The sequence below is a fragment of the Mustela erminea genome, chromosome 5 (genome assembly GCF_009829155.1).
Source record: "Mustela erminea isolate mMusErm1 chromosome 5, mMusErm1.Pri, whole genome shotgun sequence".
NCBI lineage: Eukaryota > Metazoa > Chordata > Mammalia > Carnivora > Mustelidae > Mustela > Mustela erminea.
Genome location: NC_045618.1, coordinates 19,430,977 through 19,454,248, shown reverse-complemented (window position 1 = coordinate 19,454,248; position 23,272 = coordinate 19,430,977). Strand labels below are relative to the sequence as shown.

At 49.8% G+C, this 23,272-nt stretch overlaps 1 protein-coding gene across 4 annotated transcripts in view; it reads left to right on the top strand.

Annotated features, from left to right (window-relative positions):
- Positions 1-711: 711 nt before the first annotated feature.
- Positions 712-23,272, top strand: part of ADAMTS17 (ADAM metallopeptidase with thrombospondin type 1 motif 17) — a 326,270-nt gene continuing 303,709 nt past the window's right edge. For all 4 annotated transcript variants that reach the window (XM_032342200.1, XM_032342198.1, XM_032342199.1 and 1 more), the window contains exons 1-3: positions 712-873; positions 1,346-1,716; positions 12,078-12,243. In XM_032342200.1, the coding sequence (XP_032198091.1) occupies positions 795-873; positions 1,346-1,716; positions 12,078-12,243 (616 nt within the window). In that variant the 5' untranslated portion in view covers positions 712-794. The remainder of the gene's footprint in view (positions 874-1,345; positions 1,717-12,077; positions 12,244-23,272) is intronic.

Genomic DNA, 23,272 nt, shown 5'->3' with positions numbered 1-23,272 from the left:
GCCTGCCCTTGGAGCCTCTTTCTTGCTGTTTGTCCTAAGCAGCACCGGGCTGGAAGTTAGGACCACTTCTAGCTCCTGTTTTGATAGAAACTCACCCTAGTAACTAGCAAACTCCTTCAGCTCTCTCTCCCTCAGTTTCTCAGTCTGTAAGAGGGTGTGGTCACGCCTGTGCTGCTGGTTTCTGTGAGGATAAAGGCGGCAGGAGGTGCGAAGGCTTTGGCTAAACGCTGCTGCATTTTACGTAGCAAACTCAGGTGTGCCAGAAAATGTCCAGCCACAAACAACCCAAACTAGTTTTACTGTAGACGTAGGGAGAACATCCTTTTAAAGAATGAAGTCGGTAGTCCAGGACGATTTCTGGCTGTCTTCTTGGGACGCTGGGCAGCAGGGTCAGAGAGGAGTGTGACAAGGAGCACAAACTGAAGACCAGTCCGGTGTCCTCATAGGGCCTCAGCAGTAGCGCAGCTCCAGGGGCTCCATGGCGCCACCTGGTGTCCCGCGCACGCCACTGCCCAGAAACCACGTGTAAGAAAGTGCTTACAACCTAACTACGCACCCTGGTTTAGACCTGTCCTAGCCAATGGGGAATGAGGAGGCGGGGCAGAGGAAAGCGAGAGCCCAATCGCCGCCTGTTATCCGAGGAGAAGGCGGGGCTTGGGATTTACCACGTTGGGTTTGTCCGCAGCGCTAATTACTTTTTCCAAAGGCTGGAGGGCTTCACTCCGGCTGGCGCCGCTGCCTCGCGTGCTCCTGCTCCGCCGCGACCGTCCGGGGGGCTGCTCCTCCCAAGTACCATGTGTGACGGCGCCCTGCTGCCTCCTCTCGTCCTGCCTTTGCTGCTGCTGCTGGTTTGGGGACTGGACCCGGGCACAGGTAGCGCTCCCTCGCCCACCGCCTCTTCCTCGCCCGTGCCTCTCGCGGCCACCACCTTCCTCCTGCCATCCCGAGGCGTCCTGGCGGCCCCCGCCTGCCTGCGCGGCCCGGGGCCGGCGGCGGAGCGCTGACAACGCTCGGGGCCGAGGGGCTGCGGGCCGCGGCCGGACGACCGGGCTCCAGGCTGCTCCTGGGCGGCCGCGCCGCCGGCGGGTCTCCCGGCGCCGATGCCGCGCCGCCGTCCCCGGAGGTGCTCGGGCTGCCGCGCTGGAGCCCTTCCCCTGGTGGCGCGGGTCCCGGGCGGAGGCGCTGGCCGGTACGGAGGTGCCGCGGCTCAGGGAAGAAAGGGAGCGCCCGCTCCGGGCAGCGTTGTCCCGGCGCTGGACCCGGTGCGCGGCGGGCGGCCGGAGGGAGGGCGGGCGGCCGGGCGGGCGGGCCCCGCCGAGCTGACACGTCTCCTCTCTCCCCGCAGCTGTCGGCGACGCGGCGGCCGACGTGGAGGTGGTGCTGCCGCGGCGGGTGCGTCCGGACGACGTGCACCTGCCGCAGCTGCCCGGAGCCCCCGGGCAGCGAAAGCGCCGGCGCCCCCGCGCGCCCCCCGCCGCTTCGCGCGTCCGGCCGGGCGAGCGCGCCTTGCTGCTGCACCTGCCGGCCTTCGGGCGCGACCTGTACCTGCAGCTTCGCCACGACCTGCGGTTCCTGTCCCGCGGCTTCGAGGTGGAGGAGGCGGGAACGGCGGGGCGCCGCGGACGGCCGGCCGAGCTGTGCTTCTACTCGGGCCGCGTGCTTGGCCACCCCGGTTCCCTCGTCTCGCTCAGCGCCTGCGGCGCCGGCGGCGGCCTGGTACTGCCCGCGTCCCCTCCGGTTCTGCCCGTCGAAATGTCGCCGTGCCGGGGGTGGTCCCCAGGGCAGGTTGGGCTGGGGGTGGCGGTTCCTGGGCGGGAAGTTCAGCCTCCAGGGTTGCTCTCACGCCGTCCAGAGGGAGCCTCCCCTCTTCCCGCCCGGACCTTCCGGAGGGTCTCTGAGCAAAGACGGTGAGAGGGGAAGCAGCGGACTGTCCAGTGCCTGCCACTGGCTGTGCGGAAGCTCTGAAGTACAAGGGGACTGTGCAGTCCTGGGGTTGCTCAGGAGGATACGCAGCAGCCCGCCCAGGGGAGCACAGGTCCGACAGGGAAGAAATCTTGTCAGGCCCCTAGAGGGAGAGGCGCACTTCTCTCATATTTACTTGTATCTGCATAGGTGTGTATGTGTCTGTGTCACGGGTAACACCTCTAGGTGTGTATCTCATCTGTTCTTGGATGTGGGGGTAGGGTAGTAAGCATTCACCGCCATGCTATCCCTCTTGAGTCTTTCTGTACCCGGAAAAGGAAATTTTGACGGGGGTCCCCCGACAAGCTACTAACCTCTTCTTAGTTGAACGTGAGAACCAAGAGAGAGGGTGTTGGACCCTTTGTTCCTTTATACCACGGGCAAGTATGTGTCTGGTAGCCACCTTCAGCCAGGTTTGGGGGGTGCTTACATTGGTGATAAGGCCCTGTTCCTGTCCCCAGGAGCTCCCTTGCTGGGGCAATAGCCCCACCCCCGGGGACCTTGCCCTGCCGCATTAGAAGTACCTGTGCCATGCTCAGAGGGGCAGGGGACGTTTTCGTGCACCCCTGCCCTGCTTATGCTCACACTTGATCCCTGTACACCGGTGCCCAGCCGCATGCTTCTCAGCTTCTCCATCTTTCCCCCTGGGAGTGCACATGGCTGGCAGATGGGCTGCCCCCAGCAGAGCCTGGTGTGGCTCGGAGTGTGAGACACCCGGGTTGTTTCTGTATCTTCTGTCATGGCTGGCCTCTGGGAGAGCGGTTTCTGATATTCTTCTGTGCCAGTTCTTCCCTGGCAGAAGAAAACTGCTTCCTCCACCTCCACCTTATCTTGCTCCACCGTCTAGAATTCTCTAGCCCTTACCCACATAGTATGTGACCAGTCTTAGAGAATCTGCAGCAGAGCTAGAGAGCCTGGGGGTCCGAGTCTTTATGTAAGACTTCTGCTTTCCTCCCAGCTCTGCAGAGGATCTTGGGTGGTCATTTCCTAGGATTTCCCAGGCTTTCACTAGCTCTCTTTGCAGGATTTTTTTTCTGAGTCCTGATCAGAATGTGATCTACTTTTACTGGGCTGGAAGAAATTGGCGTCTTCGGTTAAACAAGGAAAATGGACCGTGGAGGCAGCCTGTTAGGAGCTAATGTGGAACAGGGGCAGAGAATGTGGGCTGCGGATGAGGAGGCTGAAGGAGGAGTGAGAAAGGCTCAGATCACCGTAGGACTCGGGTCAAGGCTGTATCATGTTCTGGGAGGGACTGGAAGGCCCACATCATTTTTCCTGTTTTTGCCAAAGTGTTTAAAGTCTAGGTCACATCACTGTACTGTACATGGAAACATCTGAATCCCATTTGCTGCGGTTTGGTGAGTTTCTGTAGAGGTCAGAGTTTACACTTCTCGGTGTAAAGTTTCCAGCGAGGAGCAGCTATCTGTGAAGGAGCTGAGGGTGGAAATCTGGATAACATTGATTCCAAATCCTCACCGAGTTGAACGCGGGGCCCTCTCACAGATGGCATCTGAGCTGTGCGCGCTGTGCGAAGGTTTCCGTCAGTCCTCCCGCGTTCGGAAAGACTGTGCTTCCCTTCGGCACCATGTGAGGGCGCTGTGCTTTAGATAAAAGAACCCCGCCAAGAGTCTGTGTTCAGTGTGTACCAGCTGCGGGTGGACCTCTAAGACTTTAGATTCTGAAATTCCTGCAGCAGCAGACACTTCTGGTGTTTAGTCTGCCGTGTTCATCCTATCCGTGTGAGCAAAACATCGGACACTTCCTCCTAAGTGCCCTCTGCAGAGGAAGGGCCAAAGGCAGGGAGGAGGTGACCCCGGGCGGCCCTCTTGGTCGCAAGGTAGTCCTGAGACCGGTGGGAAAGCAACAGGATCTCAGGCTAGCCAAGTTTGCAGGGCCCTCTACCTCGCTTGGATTTTGGCTCTCGAATGTGCTCCAGACGGTTCAGGTGGGTGGTAATGTGTCGGTTACTGCCTCGGGAAGTGGAATGCAGCATGTATGTTGTGTGTCTGTGAGGACAGCCTCAACCGCAAAGTTTGGGAGAGGAGCCATAGCAAGTAGGAGATTTGTGATGTCCACAGATGGGAGCATTCCAAAGCCACCTTGGATCTAAAGGTCATGTAGAGCCTGGGGTTGGCAAACTTTTGCTGGAAAGGACCAGACAGTGAAATATTTTAGGCCTCGTGGGCCATATGGTCTCCGTCACGGTTAAGTCCACGCCGTCCTTTTAGTGCAGAAACGCCGTAGACAGTAAATAAACAGATGGGCATGGCTATACTCAATAAAACTTTATTCCGATGTTGAGTAGCAATTAAATCCTGATGCATCAAACATCTCCCGAATGACTTAGCGGCGAGTGTACGGTGCAGGGGAATGTGGGCTCTGTTCCTGGTTGCGTGGCGTCTGTGCTGTCTCCAGAGAGGTTTGGTATCTGTTTAAAGCAGATGCATAATTAGAGTAGATCATTACTTGTTTATGGGGCATGAAGCATAAATCTCGTGTTACATTTTGCCTCTTCTGCTTTGGACTGTGGGCAGAGGCGTGGGCCGGTGGTGTTCTCCCTCACTTATCTTGAAAAGCTATGCAAACTGCACTTCTTGGCTCTTTGGAGACCCTAGGTGCAAGTAATAATTGTTTTCTGTTTATGCTTCATCGTTTTATTTACGTCTCAGGGAGCCCTTAGACATTACCTAAGTTTTTGGAAGAGTTTCTATAACCATACAATTTCAAAGCAATGAACTTTGGGTATGTGAGGCAGGTATTTCCACCCCCAGAGAATTTGTGCAAGTTTGGATCAGCTGCTTCCTGTGAACGGGGCCAGCGCCTGCAAGGCCTGCAGAATTGGGATCAGGTTAAACTTCACCCGAGCGGGCAGCATAGGAATTTTAAGTGATAGACTGTGTCAGGGTCTGAAAAATGAAATGAGCGGATGAAGGGGCTGTTTTCCATCCCCACACATGAGGACAGAGAGTGGGGGAGGCCCCTGCCCGTGGGGTTGGTCTGCTAAGCCGTAGCCGGTGTTCCTTAATGAATGTAGGCTCCAGAGGGTCCTCCCACCTGCCTCTGTCCCTCCCTTCTGGGCCGAGGCTGTGGCCTGCTGAGGCCAGCAACGAGAGAAATGTTGAGATCAGACAGGACACCCAGGAGCCCTGGGCCACGGAACTTGAAAAAGCCATACCCATTCGCCAGGCCACCCCAGAGAGAGACAGAGTCAGGGATGTTCCTGGAAGGCTTTCCCTGGAGTCACAGCCACACTCTGTGGGATCTGTCATTCCGGTTGGCCCCTGGAGTTGACCTGATGGCCCAGTCTAAACTGGCTCTGGCTGATCAGCTCGACGGAAGCACAGGGGGCCACTTTGGTGGCACATCATTTGTGGTCTACTCAGGGGCTTTGTAAGAATGCTCGTCTCTGTTCCGTGGGGGTAGGCCAATGGAACAGAGTGGGGCAGGGTCAGTCAGTGAGCAGGTGGCATGGCAGTTTTGGGCAGCTCCATAATTAAGAGGGCAGCCTGCTTTTCCATGACTCCTCTGATCAAGGGGACAGGTTTGGGAGGTTGCCATCTCTTCCTTTGGAATGATCAGACCCTTTTGATTGATTATAAAATCACTTAGCTTTTTAATACAGCATCCCTTGATTGCACACAGCCAGACAGGAATCCTCTAGGGAAGTAATAGTACAGTTTGGAGACCATTTGGAAGGGAGCATGTCCTACATGTCCTACATGTCCCACAGTGTCCTACATCATCATATTGGTGCCTGTGTGGTGAAGGCACAGAGTCCTAAGAGAGTCATCACTATTATTTATTACCAAAGAACTCATTGCTTGCAGTGTAAATGTATTTGGAAAATGCACACACTTTTTTTTTTTTTTAAGATTTTATTTATTTGAGAGAGAGAGCATGGCGGGGGGAGGGTCAGAGCGAGGAGCAGACTCCCTGCTGAGCAGGGAGCCCGATGTGGACTTGATCCTGAGACTCCAGGATTGTGACCTGAGCCGAAGGCAGACACTTAACCAACCGAGCCACCCAGGCACCCTGCACACAAGTTTTTAAAGCCTCATAAAAAGAAACAGTTGAGTGGGTATTAAGGATGTTAAGGAAAAGAGGGAAAAGACAGTGTGAAGTTGGGAGGTGTGGAGGATTTGAAGGGAAGACCCCGGATGGGAGAATTCTAAGGTATTGCCCCTCTTCCTCTGGAAGGACATGCTTGCAGCCTCACAGTGACTCTCTGCCCCGACTGCTCACGGGCCTCGTGGTGGCCATGCGTGCTCCCCAGTCCTACCTACAGTCCAAAACTAGATTTCCGCATCTGAACTTTTATGTAGTTGGCAACATTGTAAAAAAAGAAAAAAAGCACAAGATGGGACGATAAACCAAAGACGTCTTAGACTGATTGCATTCTTGAGGCTTATTTCCTGAGCTTTGAAATGTTGCAGCTGCCTGGGTTTGGATGCGTGCAATGGGGGACGGTTGTGCAGCTGGTACGTTGGAGGGAGCCACGCATGGTCACTGCTGATCCTTTCCCTATGCCCGCCTCTGCACACAGATGCACGGTCACGTTCTTGTTCTTTAGGAAATGAGGCTTCACGGGTGCTTGGGGCTGTGATCCTAAGTGAGCCACCTCGCCTGCACGGTCCAGTCTGCAGCCCCAGGAAGAGTAAATAACATCAGCCTCATGCGGCTGTTGATAAGAATGAAGTAAGATAAAGTCTGTGAAATCATTTAGGACGAGCCTGGCCCAATAAGGCATTAAAAACATGTTTCTTCCGTTGTCCTCTGGGGCCCAGACTTTTCCAGTTATAAATCAACCAATCAGTCAACACTGTTGACTAAACGAACAGATCATTATCACACACCTGCCCTGGGTAGGACAGGTGGGTTCTGGTGGGTTTGCAGCAAACCTCAGGAGTATAACGTGGGGCCTGTCTCGGAAGGAGCCTACACTGGAGCTTACAGGGTGGCCGAGGGGTAGAGCAGTGGTGGCTCTGGGGTGGGGTGGGGTCTCTGGGGAGAGGATTAGAGCAGAAACAGGTGGGCCTCCTGTTCTAAGAGGAAGGAATGACGGCAGAGCCTCCAAGGCCAAGTTCTTCCCTAGATCGGGGCCCACGAGGTGGCTACGTGATGGGAGTGGGAGTGGAGATGGTTATCTTAGGAGATGGTAGGAGAAGAACTGAACAGACAAGCATGGGGATGAAGTGAGCCATCTAATTGGTTGGTGACCGCCTTAGGTTGGGGACCTACCTAAGGCATTTCAGATTTATCGTAGAGTAGTTGTTCTCAGCTCTGTTCCCGGGAGGATTCCTTACTCTCATTGCTGGGCCCCATCTCCAGAGTTCCTGAGCCAGTCTGGGTGGGCCTGGAGCTTGGACTCCTAACAGGTTCCTAGGTGCTGCTGCAGGCTGGGGACCACGTCGTGAGGATCACTGGGCTCAAGGCAATGAGGAGCATTTCTGGCCTTTGACTGGGGGGTGGGGGATGGCTAGTGATAACACCGTGGGGGGCACTGGAGAAGGAGGGCGCCTGCAAGCACGAGGTGACGAGCCTCAAATCTTGGGTTGTGGAAGTGGGAAGCAAGGTGTCTATGCAAGAGAGAATCTGAAGGAAGAGCTGCCCGTCTTTGTGACCGGCTATAGTGATCAGAACGGGGGAGAAGACGGCGGTGACTGGTCCACGTTATGGGGGCAGAGGCTGGTTTTGGGAAGAAGACCAAGAATCTGTTTAGGTACCTGACATTTGCAGAGACAGCAGCTGACCTTTGAAGGGGGTCTCTGGGTGGCACTCCAGGATGGGGGCAGTGGGACTCAGCATGGAGGCTGGGAAGCCCTTCTTGCCTTTGTGGGGTTTGGCATGCTTCTGCCACAGGAGCTCCTCTGAGGCCCCCGAAAAAGGCGGAGGCAGGTGCAGGAGGGCCTGTCATCACAGGATTGTTTTTCCTTTTTGGAAGCAGACTTGGCTCACGCAGGAAGGAGACTAACAACCCCATTTGCTCTGTACTCTTGAACCACCCACACTAACCTGTCGATGGGGAGAGGACCCCCCTGACACTCACGCTGGCTAACCAAGAAGCCACAGCTTCCTGAAGAAGGGATTCAGAGAGTTCCCTGGGCCCTGAAGTCCCAGTGAGGTGGACAGTCATGTGGCGGTGTCCCCTCAGGTGTGCCCTTCAGTCTCGGAGCATCCGCAGGACAGAGACTATATGTGTATTTTTCATGTTATTTTAAAAGCATTTGCTCCATTCTGCTGAGAAGTCATGCTGATGTCCACAGGTGAGAAAAGTCCATATGTCTTTCATGCGTTTTGCACGAGGCCAGGAGGACTTATGGCGCTTCGGAGCCTGGGCCAGAGTTAACAGCCCCTGATTTGTAACGCTCTCCTAAGGCAGCACAGAAACACTTCAGACCATCCCCCAGAACAAAGAGAATCGCCAGGGAGCCACTCAGAACTGTTACAGCCTGATGCATTTTATTGGACGCACATTGCTTTGGGAGGATAGTGTGCATTTTAGCGAACTGCTGATTTCTCTTTTAAGAGCACCACTTCTGGAGGATGACCACGCCCTTTCAAACCAGGCGGCCCCTGGTCCCCCCGCTCTGTCTGCCACAGGCATTCCCTTACAGCTCTGCGTCTTCGGATGAAGTCTGCAGGCCGCTTTCATCTCCCACAACCTCAGGATCATTGCTGCTGTCGCTCGCTGTCCTTGGTATGACACGGAGGCCTTGGGAAGACATCCCTGGGTCTCGTTTCTCAGCATAGGTGGTGACCAGGGGATGAATGCCAGTCCAAGCAGCCCCGCCCAGCTTCTGGGGCCACCGGGCAGCTGGGGGCTGGAAGCCGGGCCAGGGAAGAGCCCCAGGGTCAGAGGAAGGTCCAGTTCAAACCCAGGCTACCTTCAGACATCTCAGTCAAGGCAGGAGGTGGCCAATGTCTCCAGCACCTAGCTAAAAGCTAGCAGGGTGCTTCTCAACCCTGACTACACTTTGAGATCTCCTGGCGAGCTCTTAGTACCAGGGCCTGAGTCCCTGCTCCCTTCCCCCCAACTCCTGACAGATTCTGGTTCAGTTGGCCCAGAGTGAGGCCTGGGCATCAGGAGTTTCCCACATGGCTCTCCTGTGTAGCCAGAGATGAGAGCCTGTGAGTAAAGGGGACTGCAGAAACGCCCTGCTAGTCCAGTCCATTCCACTGCATTCCAACCCATTCTCTTTTACTCTGTTTGCATTTTCCTGAGTAACTTCTGTGGCAGATACTGGAAAAAAGAGAGCTAATTGTGATCCTGTCTCAAAGGAACAAACGATCAGGTGGTGGCAGATGCCCCATAATGCAGCGGGCAGGGAGGAGGAAGAGGGAAGGTGGGGGAAGGATAAGGAGGGCTGGCGAGTGTTTGCCCTGGGGCTAGATGGTGTGTGTGTGTGTGTGTGTGTGTGTGTGTGTAGGGGGCACAAGTGGCACTTTTCAGCAGCACATTTTATCCTTGGTAATGTGATGACAGGATGAGCATGAAGAGACATGTCGGGGAGTCTTGGGACAGCCTGAGACTGGGGGAGGGAGGGGCGAGGCCAAGTCCTTCCTTGCTCTGGCTCTGCAGGGTGAGGGCTGTGCCGGGCCCCTTTGCTCCCGGATGCTAGTCCTGGCCATGCCCGCTTGCAAGCCGGATCCCAGGAAGCTAAGAGCTGCCAGGTAGAGTCAGACAGACCGTCAGTCCACGTAATCATCTTACCATTGTTACCACTGTCCTCCCCAAAGGGCTGGAAACCAGCATGCGGGTTCCTGCAAACAAGACCTGCTACAGCGAAGGGGCTACTTCTGCTGGTGGCTTGGGTGTGTGCACCTGTGTGCCACGCCCCTGTGTCACAATGCACGAGAGTTACCCATTCCCTGGCCTTTTACACCATTGCTTGTGAAGGCGAGCACTAGACCAAACGGGTACCTGGCTTTGAAAGGGCTAGACCCAAGGGGGCTCCTGACCTGCCAAAGCCAGAGCATCTGAGGCAGAGTTCAAGTTGAGTGTATCCTCCAGGGAGCATGGGGCGCCTTCCATGTGGGGCTCATCCCACGTGCTCTGCCCCACTTGCCAACTTTACTGTGACCCATGGAAGTGTTCACCGCAGTGAGATGTGTGTTCTGTACTGAGGATTCCTTTAGGTGCAGCCCCAGTGGGGCTCTGTGTGCCCCACCCCCCTGTCACCCGGCCACCTTCTGCTTCCACTCATTCCATCTCCCCAAAGTATCTTCGTGAGCAAATTTACATCCTCACTTCAAAGGAGAGGGAAGAAAGCTGTGCTTTCCAGCAGGTCATGCAATGCCACTTCAAGACAGTTTTATTTGGGCAGTAAAATCTCGGAGTTGTTCTTGGCAGAAGTTCTAATGAAATGGAAACCTTGAAATCTGCTAGGAGCTGGAAGTAAGTTCTCACCCTGTGTTTTGGGGACTCCTCCTGTGTTTTGTAGGCGATCTCATGAGTTGATCTGGTTTACTTTCGGAGAGGTTTGGTGTCCAGACATCCTCTCCGATTGCCGAGGAGATCTGCCGTTTGGCTTGAGCCAGCTCTGTCCTAAGACCAGAGGCCTTGCTCTGCTGGAGAGCAGAGGTTTGGGTCACCTGGGGGCTAGTTAGAAATGCACGTTCTCGGGGCCCACCCAAGACACCCAGGTGGTTTTCACATGCAGTGGACTTTGAGAAGCACTGCTTCCATGTGATGTGGCCTTTAGAAAAGAGGCTTGGGGTGGGGAGAGGAGAGATGATACTCATTTCAGCCAAAACCGACCTGTGAGCTGCGGACTCTGTTTAGCTAGGATGGTCCTGGGCATCCACCTGGAGGAGGCGCCGTGGGCCGCGCAGCCCAGCGTGCAAACTCAGGTCCTCTAGCCCGGGGCCCAGTGGGGTTCCTTGATGGAGGTTTACCTTGCTTTGTTGACACCACAGAAGGGAAGCTAGTAGCAGGCATCCCAGAGAAGGAGCACAGATCGGTTTCATGTGTCAGCATTGGTTCTAAGAGCTGGGAAGAGTTCTCTGCACCAGATAAATGTATTTTAGAATTAAGATTCAGTCTATTAAAGGAGCAAATTAAAAATCTTAGTTCTTGAATTTTTCCTTGCATTTACAAGTTGTGTCCTATTTCTAATCTAGCAAGTGTTTTAAACTCTTTATTGAAGTATAATTAACAGTGTTACATTAGTTTCAGGCATACAATATGATTCAAAAATTCCATACATTTTCCCAGGCTCCTCTAGATAACTATACTCTTAATCCTCTTTATCTCGAAGGTTTTTTGCAATCCTTTTCAAGGAAGCTTTAGATAATATTGGGCGCCTCTTGTAAATTTGATGATTAACAACCTGGAAACCTTTAGAACTGTTTAAAAATGTAACCTAGTTTTTTTTCCCAAGTTCTCTGTTTGGCTGAGAAGCCCTTTGCAAGTATTTCAGTGATCGCTACAAACCCAGTAAGTTAGTCCTACAAACGTGGGAGGTCTTAAGTTCTCTGACACATTCTAATACCGCTTCTAAACTTACTAAGATTTTAAAATCACAAATCTAAGCCCATGATGAACTTTAAATTAGGTTCACAAATCCCATCAATGGATAGACTCTGTCGATTTCTCTTAAACACCGCAAGTTCTGAAAGAATGTACAAATCCCCTGCCACAAAGCTATTGATAAATTGATACATTGATATTGATACAGGACTGGCTCCATTGTCTTTCATTCTCAATATCTCCAGGGATAAGAGGCATTTCCCCCCCCATTAAGGATGTCCTTGTCATTCATCCTCAACAGCTTTGGCATTGCCTCATCAAGTAGACTTTTGGAGGCTGATTTTTTTTCTATTACTAATAATATGTTTCTCTGAAAGTGAACCTGGGAAGTCAGTGCTGCCGGATGTTATCTCTGCACCCCTGACCCCACGCCGTGCCCCTCTCCCCAACACAGCCATGGGGTTGGATGTTTCAAGGCCCACAGAGGCTCCTTCTTGGGTTCAGTGAATCAGAGCACCCTGTAAAGCAAAAGCCCAGACGTGAGGCCCAGGCCATAGCCAGGCGGCCTGGCTGCCCTCGGGTTGTCGGGGTTGTGGCTGTGTGTGAACGAGGGTGATTCATGTCCCGTTTTCCTCTTTCTGGGCAGGTTGGCCTCATCCAGCTTGGGCAGGAGCAAGTGCTCATCCAGCCCCTCAACAACTCCCAGGGCCCGCTCAGCGCGAGGGAGCATCTGGTCAGGCGCAAATGGTCCTCGGCACCCAGCCCCTCCACCGAGGCCCAGGGTCCTGGGCAGCTCTGCCAGGTTCTAACAGGTGAGTCACGGGAAACAGCATGCTTGACCACACATGCCGTTCGGCACCACTGCACATCCCCAGACACACTCGAGTCCCGTGAGCAACCACCTACATTCCCCTGTATTTTGAAGCTGTTTTGTTTATCTCCCCTTAGGCCACTGCCTTCCCCCTCTCTGTCTGGATTAGTGTCAGCGTTTCCTGTATAGGAGCCCTTTGGAAAGGAAAGGCTCCCAGGATCTCCTTGATGCAGTGCCCCAGTTGTATAGATCAGGAAAGAGTTGAGGTCCCCCACAACACAGTGGCATACTTCTTACCAAATTCTGGGAGGCAGAGCTAGGAGAATTGCCTCCCTCCCTGACCAGAGCTGGCTCTTCAGTGTTGGGGAGTGTTCCTCAGACCTGGCTGCACCCTGGAGGGCCTCGGGAGCCGTGATTCTCCGCAGCATCAGAGTCAAGGTCTGGGACCCTGTCATCTGCACGTTCTCAGCCCAGCGGGACTTCCTGAATCAGAACCTGGCAAGGTGGGGGGGCGTTCCAGGAATGGGTCGCTTCACAGGTGCTTCTGATGGGTGCTCAGGTGTGGAAACCACTGCTTTATGTGATGCCTGGCACTGGCGTGTCCCCAAGTGTTGGTCTGGGGTGTGACTGGGGTGTCCTTGTTTTTAGAGGTGATTCTACTAAGTTGCTTGGGGTGAGAACCCAGGGTTCTTATATTCTGTGCTTCTCTCTATTCGAGCGACCTGTGGACTCAAGGTCAGGTGTTTAAGGACACCTCACAGAAATGGTCATGGCTATGTCACCAGCAGTCTTCTTGTGAGTGTCCCCTGATAAAGATGGCTGCTCACGGGTGGCATTTCCTCCCTGGCCTGAGGGCATAGGACCCCATGGCTGAGCTTTGGAAGTTGTGCTTTTGTAGTTTAAAGACTTACTCTCTGGATTTAAAAAAAAAAAAAAAAAAGTAGTGTCTCTGTTTGGTATTCCAGTGACCTCAGAAATACATCCGTGCTCTGACCCTCCTTTAGGACAGCTTTCAGATGTACGAGCAAGCCTTGCAGCCCAGCTCAGTTGTTGCCTGTAGGCCCGACCTCATCCAGGGAGTGGCCCTCTTTAGCTGGTCTGCATCGGCAGGGAGATAGTGGGGGTGATTTTGCTGAATCCAGGCCATCTATGAAACCCCAGCAGAGCTCCGAGGGATGGAGAATGCCACCGTACATGAGAGTTTTGGCTCTGCTCCTTCCTATCGCCTTACAAAAGTAGGGGAAGGTGGACCTCAGCAGGAAATGACCAGTAACTAAAACATGCTCTTGACTCCGAAGCACGGGCTTGGGGGAGTTGGTCGGTTGTATGTCTGGGCCTGAAGTTGGGGTGTTCTTTTAAACATCAGGCCCCTGAAAATCTTGGTAGAAGAGTTTTTTGTTTGTTTGTTTTGTTTTGTTTTTAAATCTGCCTTCGAATAACTGTTGGTCATTCTACATCTGTGTGCATTTTCTGCTTAATCTGAATATGTCGTTTCAGAGGCAGGGGGATGAGGCCAAGGCAGTGGGTCTCAGGGCTGGAGAGGCTTAACAACTACTCCCTCGTGGGTCCTGCTCCTGGAGAGCTGTTGTCACTGGTCTGGAGCACGGTCTGGGCATCTGATGATTTAAAAGCTCACCAGCTGTTCCTAGGGTTCAGCTGGTGTTGAGAACCGCCACACTAAGGGGTATTAAACCTGAGTAACAGCACTGGTGGGCCATCAGAAGTGGGTTTTTCAGGTGAGAACCACCCGGCAGGGGCCCACAATGAAGTCAAAGGGCAAGTACGTATTATTCTCACTTTTACCTCAATTCAAGCCGGCGCTCATTGACTGCTGGTCTGGATCGGAAACCTAGGGTGCTTGTGGATGATACCATAGAATATTTGTCTCATTACTCCCCGCCATCCTCTTTAGGGGCATGTGCGACCCCCGGGATTGCTGACAATGTGATAAATTGCGCTCGGGTTTGCATTTTTTGTCCCTGAGACTGTGATCAAGGCGCACTTTTGCTGGAGTGTTGAGCCTATAATGGAGAAAATTAAATGAAGAAATCCTAGGTGGGGAGGATGTGATAGAAAGGACGTTAAAATAAGAGCAGTTGTGCAAGAAATCTCTGAATTTGCTTAAAAAGTCCTCTCCCCTTCGCTGCCTCCACTTCTCATGTCATTGTGCTCTGTGGTGCTAGAGTGATGTAAGGCCAGCGCAGACTGTGTCCCAGGTAGGAGCACAGATGCCGGAGAAGGGTATCTATTTCCTTCTAGTCCTTCTTGCTTTGGGTGACATACTCCATAAATTTTATTCCTGTGTTGAGAAAGATCATGGGCCTTCTAATAGGTTTAGTCAATAAAGCAGTCAGGCCCTCTCAAGGGTGGGTTGACTTCCTGGGAATCTAGAAATTCCATTGAGAAGTTGAGAAAATCAATTCGCTGGGAAACCAGCAAGACACATTTTTGGCTTCCTGGAAACAGGAATGAGATGAATCATCCAGGATTTCCTATGGGAACATATTCTTTAGGGTTGAACATGGCTGTCCTAGGTGTCCTTGTGCTTTGCCTTGGATCTTGTGTTACCCCAACCTTGCACCTGGCCTAGGAGTAACCAGCTGGCCTTGCAGGTGAGGAAGAGTCTGACAATTCTTCCTCCTTCATGAGGCGCTCCATTTACCTGGGAGCTGAACTGTGGTCAGCCACCCTGTTCTCTAGGCGGACAAAGGGACTAGCCCAGGGACAAGGCCACCTGGAAGGACCCACTGCCTTCTCGTAGGTAGTACTGAGATTGCATTTCTAGCAGGCTTTGGGGCTCCCAGGGAGAGGATAGGCTGATCCTATTACCTTTATAGCTTCTTATTTTTAGGACCTTATAAAATGATTCATAAAGTGTCACTCCAGATTGGAACTTGGCATGAAAAATGTGGAGTCTGCGAGCCTTCCTTCCTTTCTTTCTTTCTTTTTCTTTCTTTTTTTCTTTTTTCTTTTTGGGTCACAGCATGAATTTTTGAAGGTTTTGGGGGTTATTCTCAGCAGCAAAAATGGTACTTTGGATTATTTTGAAACATTTCTCAGTTTTCAAAGCTTTCTTTCTGTCTTCTATGTTCATTTTAATTTCTCCGGTTGGATTCAGTTTAGAATCTCCCCGATTTTCATAGGCTTTAGTAACAATTTCAATCTCTGTGTCCTCCATCATGGGACGCTTAACATGGGATGGTGGAGGTAGATGGCAGAACATTAACACTTCCTACAAGGCCCTGTCAGGTTAGGAAACCTATTGTGTTTCGGTGTGTTTGTTAAAACACAGATACACCATCCTGCAACGACATTGATGTCTACTTTATGTAGACATCATTTACGATTGTTTCGGAAAACCGCTGTAGTTATTTTGTAGTATTGTTTGCCTCATTTGTAGTGTTATAAAGTGAATTGTAATGAGGATTTAGAAGGTGCCGTATCTCTTTAGAAACTGTGTATTGCCAATTTATGCAGTCGTTTGCCTAACAATTGTACATATGGTCCGGAATAAGTCGTTGGTTGGGACTCGTGTTTTACGTCCATTAAGATTCCTTTGGTTGGAAATGACAGACATCAGACCAGCATCACCACCCAGCACATCGGTGCCCCGGCCTCATGGAACCAAGGAGCAGAGCAGGAGGCTCGACCTCAGGTAGGCCTGGCCGGCCTGGGCTTCTCAGCAATTGTTTCTCTCTCTCTGAGAGCCTGTCCTCAGCCGGCTTCTCTTGTAGTGACAACGAGGCAGCAGGGCTCAGGAGACGAACTCTCCTCTTTAATGGGGAGTTGAGGCGGGTTGATCTGGATTGGAACTTTACCTGCTTTTGGGTCTCCACTGGTGTCCCATGTCTTGAGGCAGGACTGGAAGAGCCTAGATCTCAGTCCCCACATCACTGTGGAGGTGCCATTCTGCTCTCTGTTCTTGTCCCGGCATCCTGCAGGCCACCATACTTGGAAAAAGTCTGGTAGAGAAGATTCAGGGCACCCCTGCTCCAGATCCAATCCATCCTCTCAGCTCACACAATTGATAAGGACTTGGCTGGTTTCCTCGGACTAACACAAGATCCTCTGTTTGCCGCTGTTTCAGCTCCTCATCCTGCCTGTGCCACAGGGAATGCATGTGGCTGCTGGTCTTTGCTCACTTAGGAGGGGCTCAATCCCTCAGGACCACGGAGATTTAGTTCTTACTCCCAACTTCATCGAGACCTCAGGTCTCCAGTGGATTAAAAAGAAATGATTTCATAGTTTATTCAGTGTTTTTTGTTGTTGTTTCAGTGGTGGTGATGGTCTCCCATGTTGTTCTTTATCTCAGCTAGTAGAAGAACCCAAAATAAATGGAATTAAACATGCTACTTTGAGTTTCTCCATCTTAATCTCTTAATATTGACAGATAAAAATATTAACACGAAGAACAGAAGAATATTTCAAGTATTACTCCAGCAGAAAGGAAGAAGAACAGTGCTAGAAGCTTGACTCGGTATTCCTTGGGTGTGACCCCAGAAGAGTCCCTTGATACCCATGTGTCTCTGTTGTAATTTGTTAGGGCTTCCAGAACAAAGTACCATAACCTGGGTGGCTTAAACAGTAGGCATTCATTTCCTTAAAATTCTGAAGACCAGAAGTCCAAGATCAAGATGTCCGTAGGGTTGGTTTCTCCCAAGGTCTCTTTCCTTGGTTTGTAGATGGCCACCTTCTCCCTGTGTCCTCACACGGTCTTCCTTCTGTGCACTTCTCAGTGTTATTGCTGTGGAACACACGAGGGATGATGTGATCCTTCCAGCCCCGTGGTGGAATTGCGGTGGGTGGTGGGGGGGCATGTTCTTGAGAACACTCACAAATATCTGGTAAAATATTTGGTAAAAACAAATTTGGAGAAATTAGAAATAGGCTGTACAAAGGGACCCTTTCTATAAGAATGGAGGTCATAGCTGGCTGGTCATCTGTTCACATATTTTTCTTGATAAATACTGAAATTGCTACATAGCCTCAGACAAAGTGGAAAGGACTGAGCCACTCCGACCCTTAGTTTAATCATCTGCAGCTCAGTAATGTCATCATCTCTTTGTGTTTGTGAGTGTTACAGGTGATACTGTGCAAGTTATCCCTTAGCTGCTAGCAAATTTTAGCTATAGTGGCAGCTGCCCTGCTTGTAATTATTATTTGTACCCCCATTCTTCATCCTCAGGGGACCGCTTAAATGCCTTCATTCTGTATTCAGTGGGAGAGAAAGAGAAACCCTACAGGGCACTGAACTAGGAGCTGAAAGCTCTCATTATCCTTCTTAAATCCACCATTCTTGACTCTTGAACAAACCTAAAATGAAATCATGGAATCTTAGTGTTATCTAGACCAGAAGTTGCTCTGAAAGGTCATATGCTTACATTTTTCCTCTCGCTTTTCATTTATTTGGCCAGTAAGTATTTGTTGACCCCCCCAGAGCCTGGGAACACTGGGGTGAGCTTGACACAGCATAGTCCCTGCCTCTGGGGAGCTTATGATTTGGTGGGGGGACACAGACAATGTAGAATTCAACAGATGTGGTGGATTTACGTTATTTTTAGTTCTGAGATATTTGAAACAGGCAAAAACAAAAAAACAAAAACAAAAAAAACAAAGGCAACAACGAAAATGACCCACACGCACAAAAGGAAACCAGAAGTCCATAAGCCCAGCATTCAGACTTAACCAAATGTTAAGATACACTATATTTGCTTCTGAACTTTTTTCTTTTTTGAGAGACAAGCATTTATGGACATGACCAAGTGTCGACCCCATCCCATATCATCCCTCTAACTTACTCCCTGGAAAAACCACCATCCTGAGAGATACATTTGTGATGCTCACTGGATGTCTGAAACCATGGGTAGTAACAAACCCCGTATCTACTGTGTTTTTTCTTATATGTATGTATGTATGATAAAGTTTATTTTATATATTAGGCATAGAAAGGGGTTAACGGCAACAATAATAAAATAAAATGATTACAACAACGTACTATAATTTAGTTAGGGGAATACCTTTCCAGCACGTCCTCAGGTCCTGCCTCATCACTATGTCGCCTGAGCTCTGTCTTACGGATCTTCTGTTAGAGTATAAGCTACCCCTGAAGAGTGTGACGAGGCCTGCCTTCAGCCCCCTGTGCTGTTCTCTTCCTAGCCTTGATCGCCCACCACCCCTTCTCCACTCTCAGCGTCTTCCTGTCTTGGCTCACCTTCCAGTCTTCAGTTCACTGCATTTTTGTATTTTGTTCAGATTTGTGGTTGCTCTCTACAGGACGGTTAGGTCCAGTAGAAGCTCATTGGCCATATTGCATTCCATATAATACTGATTTTTCGGAAATGGCTGAGGTTTGCATTGTGGTTTAGAGTTTAGGCGTTTTTTTTGTATTAATACATGCTTTATGCATACATTAAAATAATGTATATTCCTTAATTGTTGTGAACAATGTCCTAAAGCTCAAACTTGTGATGTCAAAATCACTCTTATTTTTGACTTGCTTGGTTTATTTGTTTTAACTCGAGGTATGTTAAAAATCTCATAACTGTTGTGGTTTGGCCAATTTCACCTTTCAGTTCTATCAATTTTCACTTCATGTTATGAGATGGTATTGTTTGCTGTATTCAGGTGTAGGAGCCATATTCCTGGGGAATTATTCCTTTTACTATCATGTAATGGACCATTTTTTTAATCCCTAGTAAAACTTCTGGCTTCCTAGCTATGTGTACCTGATATTGCCTGAGGTTTATTTTTTGTTTTTTTGTTTTTTTTTTTTTAAGAGAGAGATCACAAGTAGGCAGAGAGGCAGACAGAGAGAGGGCGGGAAACAGGTTTCCTGCCGAGCAGAGAGCCCGATATGGGACTCGATCTCAGGACCCTGAGATCATGACCTGAGCTGAAGGCAGAGGCCTAACCCACTCAGCCACCCAGGTGCCCCTTGCCTGAGTTTTTATTTTGGTCAATGTTTGCCTGATGTTTCCTTTTCCTTAAGTTTTATTTTCAGTCTTTCTCTATCATGATGTTTTGTATAATTTTCTTAAAAGTATTATGTATCCAAATTTTTAAAAATGTCCAATTTGAGAATATCTGTCTTTTCATTGGTGATATTAGTGTTTTGTTGTGGCTTTTTTTCCCCAAGATTTTATTTATTTATTTGAGAGAGAGAGAGTGGGAGACAAGCAGACTCCTGGCTCAGCAGGGAACCCGACGTGGGGCTCAATCCCAGGACACTGAGATCATGACCTGAGCCAAAGGAATAGCCTTGACCAACTGAGCCACCCAGGAGTCCCGGCGATGTTAGTATTTTTACATTTGTGCTGTTTCTGATATCATTACATTTATTTCCACCATCTTGTGTTTTGTTTTTGGTTGACGATACTCATGCTTTTTCTTTGCTTCTGTTTCTTTTTGTTGTTTTTCTTCCTTTCTTTTGGCTTCACCAGATAGTCTCAAATGCCCCTTCTTTCTTCCATTGGTGTGAAAGTTTATAATCTTACATTCTGGTTGTTACCTTAAAAGATAAAAACAATGTATTTGTCTTAGGGAAGTCTATAAAGCTCCAGCTATCAATACTTCACGATGAAGGGCCTTCGAATGCCTTCACTTTCACTTTACCTGTTATTTTTATCCATTCTCTTTTGCTTTTGTTCCTCCTCCTACTCAGTCATTATCATTATGTATTTTTTGTTTTATTTATTTATTTGTTTTTCATCTTTACGTCTCTTTACAGTTAGTTATTTAGTTTTATTTATTTATTTGCCAACTAATCTGCTCAGTATTGTTTCTTGCAACCCGCTTTTCTGTGTGTAACATCCTTCTGAAAGAACCTTTCTTCAAAAAATTTTTAAAATTTCAGCTGTTTTGAGTACCATTGACACACTATGTTATATTAGTTTCGGGTGTAGAGCTTAGAGATTTGGCAAGTCGGTACATTGTGCTGTGGCCACCATAAGCATAACTGTTCACCACCTGTTACATCCCTGTTACAGTCTCATTGACCACACTCCTTATACTATGCTCTTTATTCCTGTGACTTACTCTTTCCACAACTGGAGACCTGTGTCTCCCACTCTCCTTCATTCACTTTGCCCCTCCCCCGCCAGCAACCATCCGTTCTCTGTATTTATGAGTCTGTTCCTGCTTTTTGTTTGGTTCTTCATGTTTTTAACCTTTTCAAACAAGGTTTGTGAGTGATTCCCTTATTATCTTTGCTTTTCCCGAAACTGCCTTTATTTCACCGGTACTGCTAGTGATGGTTTTTTAGACTATAGAATTCTAGGTGAAGTCTTGTCTTTTCTCAACACGTTCAAGACGTTATTCTACCCTCTTCTGACTTTTGTTTTTGCTACAAAACGTCTTCTATCCTTTCGATTTTAGACTCTATATAAATCTTTTTTTCTCCGCAGGTTGAACAATGTTATCTTTGTGTTCTATAGGGTGTCTGTGGCAGAATTTTGCCATATTTATCCCATGTGGGATCCACTGTGATTTTTTTTTTTTTGGATGTGAGAATTCATGACTTCTGTGAGTTCTGAGACAGACCCAGCCTCAGGCCAGTGGGAAGTGCCTCTTTCCCATGGTCAGCTCTTTCCCTTCCTGGAGCTCCGAATCCATCAGTGTGGACCTTCCTGTTCTTTCCTCAGTGTTTCATTAACTTTTTTTTTTTTTTTTTTTAACATATTAGGTCTCTTTCTATTCTGTATTAGGAACCATTTCTTCTTACTGGTCTCCCACTTCACCAGATTTCTCCTCAATGGGGTCTAATCTCCATTTAATCTCATCATTAAGTTTTCAGTTTTAGTGATGAGACTCTAGACTTCTGGAAGTTATGTTTGATTCTTTTCCAGTTCTACCTATCTTTTTCATAGTGTCCTCTTCTTTCATTATGACTTTATCCCTCCTTGAGGACTTTGGTTATTTTACCCTAATTTATTTGAAGTCTTCTTCAAATTAGTCTGCCTTCTAAGTTTCTTGGGGGTACAGCTCTTGCTGTTTGTCCTGTAGACCCACTCTCACATTGGACCATTTTCTTTCTTTTTATTTTTTTTAAAGGTTTTAATTTTTTATTTACATGACAGAGAGAGGGAGATTGCAAGTAGGCAGAGAGGCAGGCAGAGAGAGAGGGGGAAGCAGGCTCCCCAGTGAGCAGAGAGCCCGACGCGGGACCCGATCCCAGGACCCTGAGATCATGACCTGAGCCGAAGGCAGAGACTTAACCCACTGAGCCACTCAGGTGCCCTGGACCATTTTCTTATGTGGATTGTGATTTGTACTCTGAGCTTGGTGTAGACTTCTGTGTCTCTCCCCCATTCTCTTGGGGAGGGGGGTGTGCTCTGTATGCTGGATTAATGGGAAAATCTCTATGAAGTAATTTCACATGTGCTTCTGTTGGGTGCCCCAGGACTCTTTCACAAGCCCAAATGTGATTTCTACTTTAACAATTTTTCCTCGGGACAGCTGTACCATGAGGCTGACATGTGTTTGTGTGTAGCACAAGCTGAAGCAACTTACCCCCCCGAGACTCTGTCCTCCATTCCCCTGGCATTCAGAGCTGTGAATAGAGAGGAACTTCCCTGAACTTCCCTGTGCCTGTGTGTACAGGTGCCCTGCCCCTGCACTGCCCTGCCCCCAGGGTTCCTGGCCACATCTCTTATCTCACAGTAGCAGTCTGACCCTGGCCCCTCGCCCTTTAAGCCAATGGTTGGGTCACATGTCTGCCAGGTCACTGAGGCCTCAGGTCACTCATTAACTGTTCCACGTATGAAATTTCTCAACTTATCTGTGCCATCTTTGATGACAGGGGCCTTGCAGAGGGGCCATGGTGCCTGGGGCCCTCCACCTGGGGGCTGCAGCGTGGGGTGCCTCCCTGCTGGTCAGAGAACCCAAGCCAGCTCTCATCTGGCTGGGGAAGCCGCCCCCTCTGCTCTTGCTTCTTCAGCCACTGTACCTCATGTCAAGGGCCTCCTTCCCCTAACATCCTTCTTTCATGGAGGTCAAGCTTCAGAAACTACAACTGGGGGCACCTGGGTGGCTCAGGGGGTTAAGACTCTGCCTTCAGCTCAGGTCATGATCTCAGTGTCCTGGGATTGAGCCCCACGTTGGGCTCTCTGCTTGGGGCAGCAGGGGAGGGGGTGTTTGCTTCTCCCTCTCCCTCTGTGCTTTGGCACACACTGTCTCTCATGCAAATAAATAAATAAATAAATAAAAATCTTATAAATAAATAAATATCTTAAAAAAACAAAAAACAAAACTACAACTGGGAATGGCGGCTGTGCCCGGCTTCTACCCAACAAAACAGCCACGGCAAAAGAACACAAAGGCTACCTTAGGACAGTAGCTTTAGGAAAAAAAAAAAAAACCAAAAAACACATTTATACCCAGTAAATCAGCACACCGAAGTCACTCACTGTGTCTTTGACTGACCTCCAGTACACGCGTTATCTCCTTTGCCATTGTTGTTCAGAGAACATACCCGATGATTCTCACATTCTGTGGAGGTTGAGTTTATGCCCTTGGGCCGGCGGGGGGGCTCCTGTAAGGACCTGGCAACATTTCTTGGGTGCCCTGCGGCATTCCTGATGTGTACCCGCCCCCCGCTGTGGAGGGTTCTGGCGCCAGTGTTAGCTGAGGATCCACCTTGGAAGACCAGGGGTAGGTGGGAGCAGACAGATCTCCCCGCTCCTTTGGGGCTGGGGCTCCACATGCACATCTCCTGGCTGCCTTGTACTTGCAGGGGGCATTTTGAGACCACCAGATAAGTGTTTCTCGGACTTCAGAGTCTTCTAGAAAAACCCACAGGGCCCCTTTGGCCTCCTGAGTGTTTAGGAATAATGGTTTCGGCATTCGTTGTGGCGTTCCGACTTCATTCTCCCCAGCTCTGGGGGAATCTCCGATCCTGCCATTTGCTTTATATGAACCATGTGTTCATCCAAGTCCCTTTGATCTCATTTTTAAATTTCTTTTTAAGACAAATGACTGAAGAAATCATTGGGATTTTCATTTGGGGTGTTCGGGTGGGAGGAGGATGCTTGGTA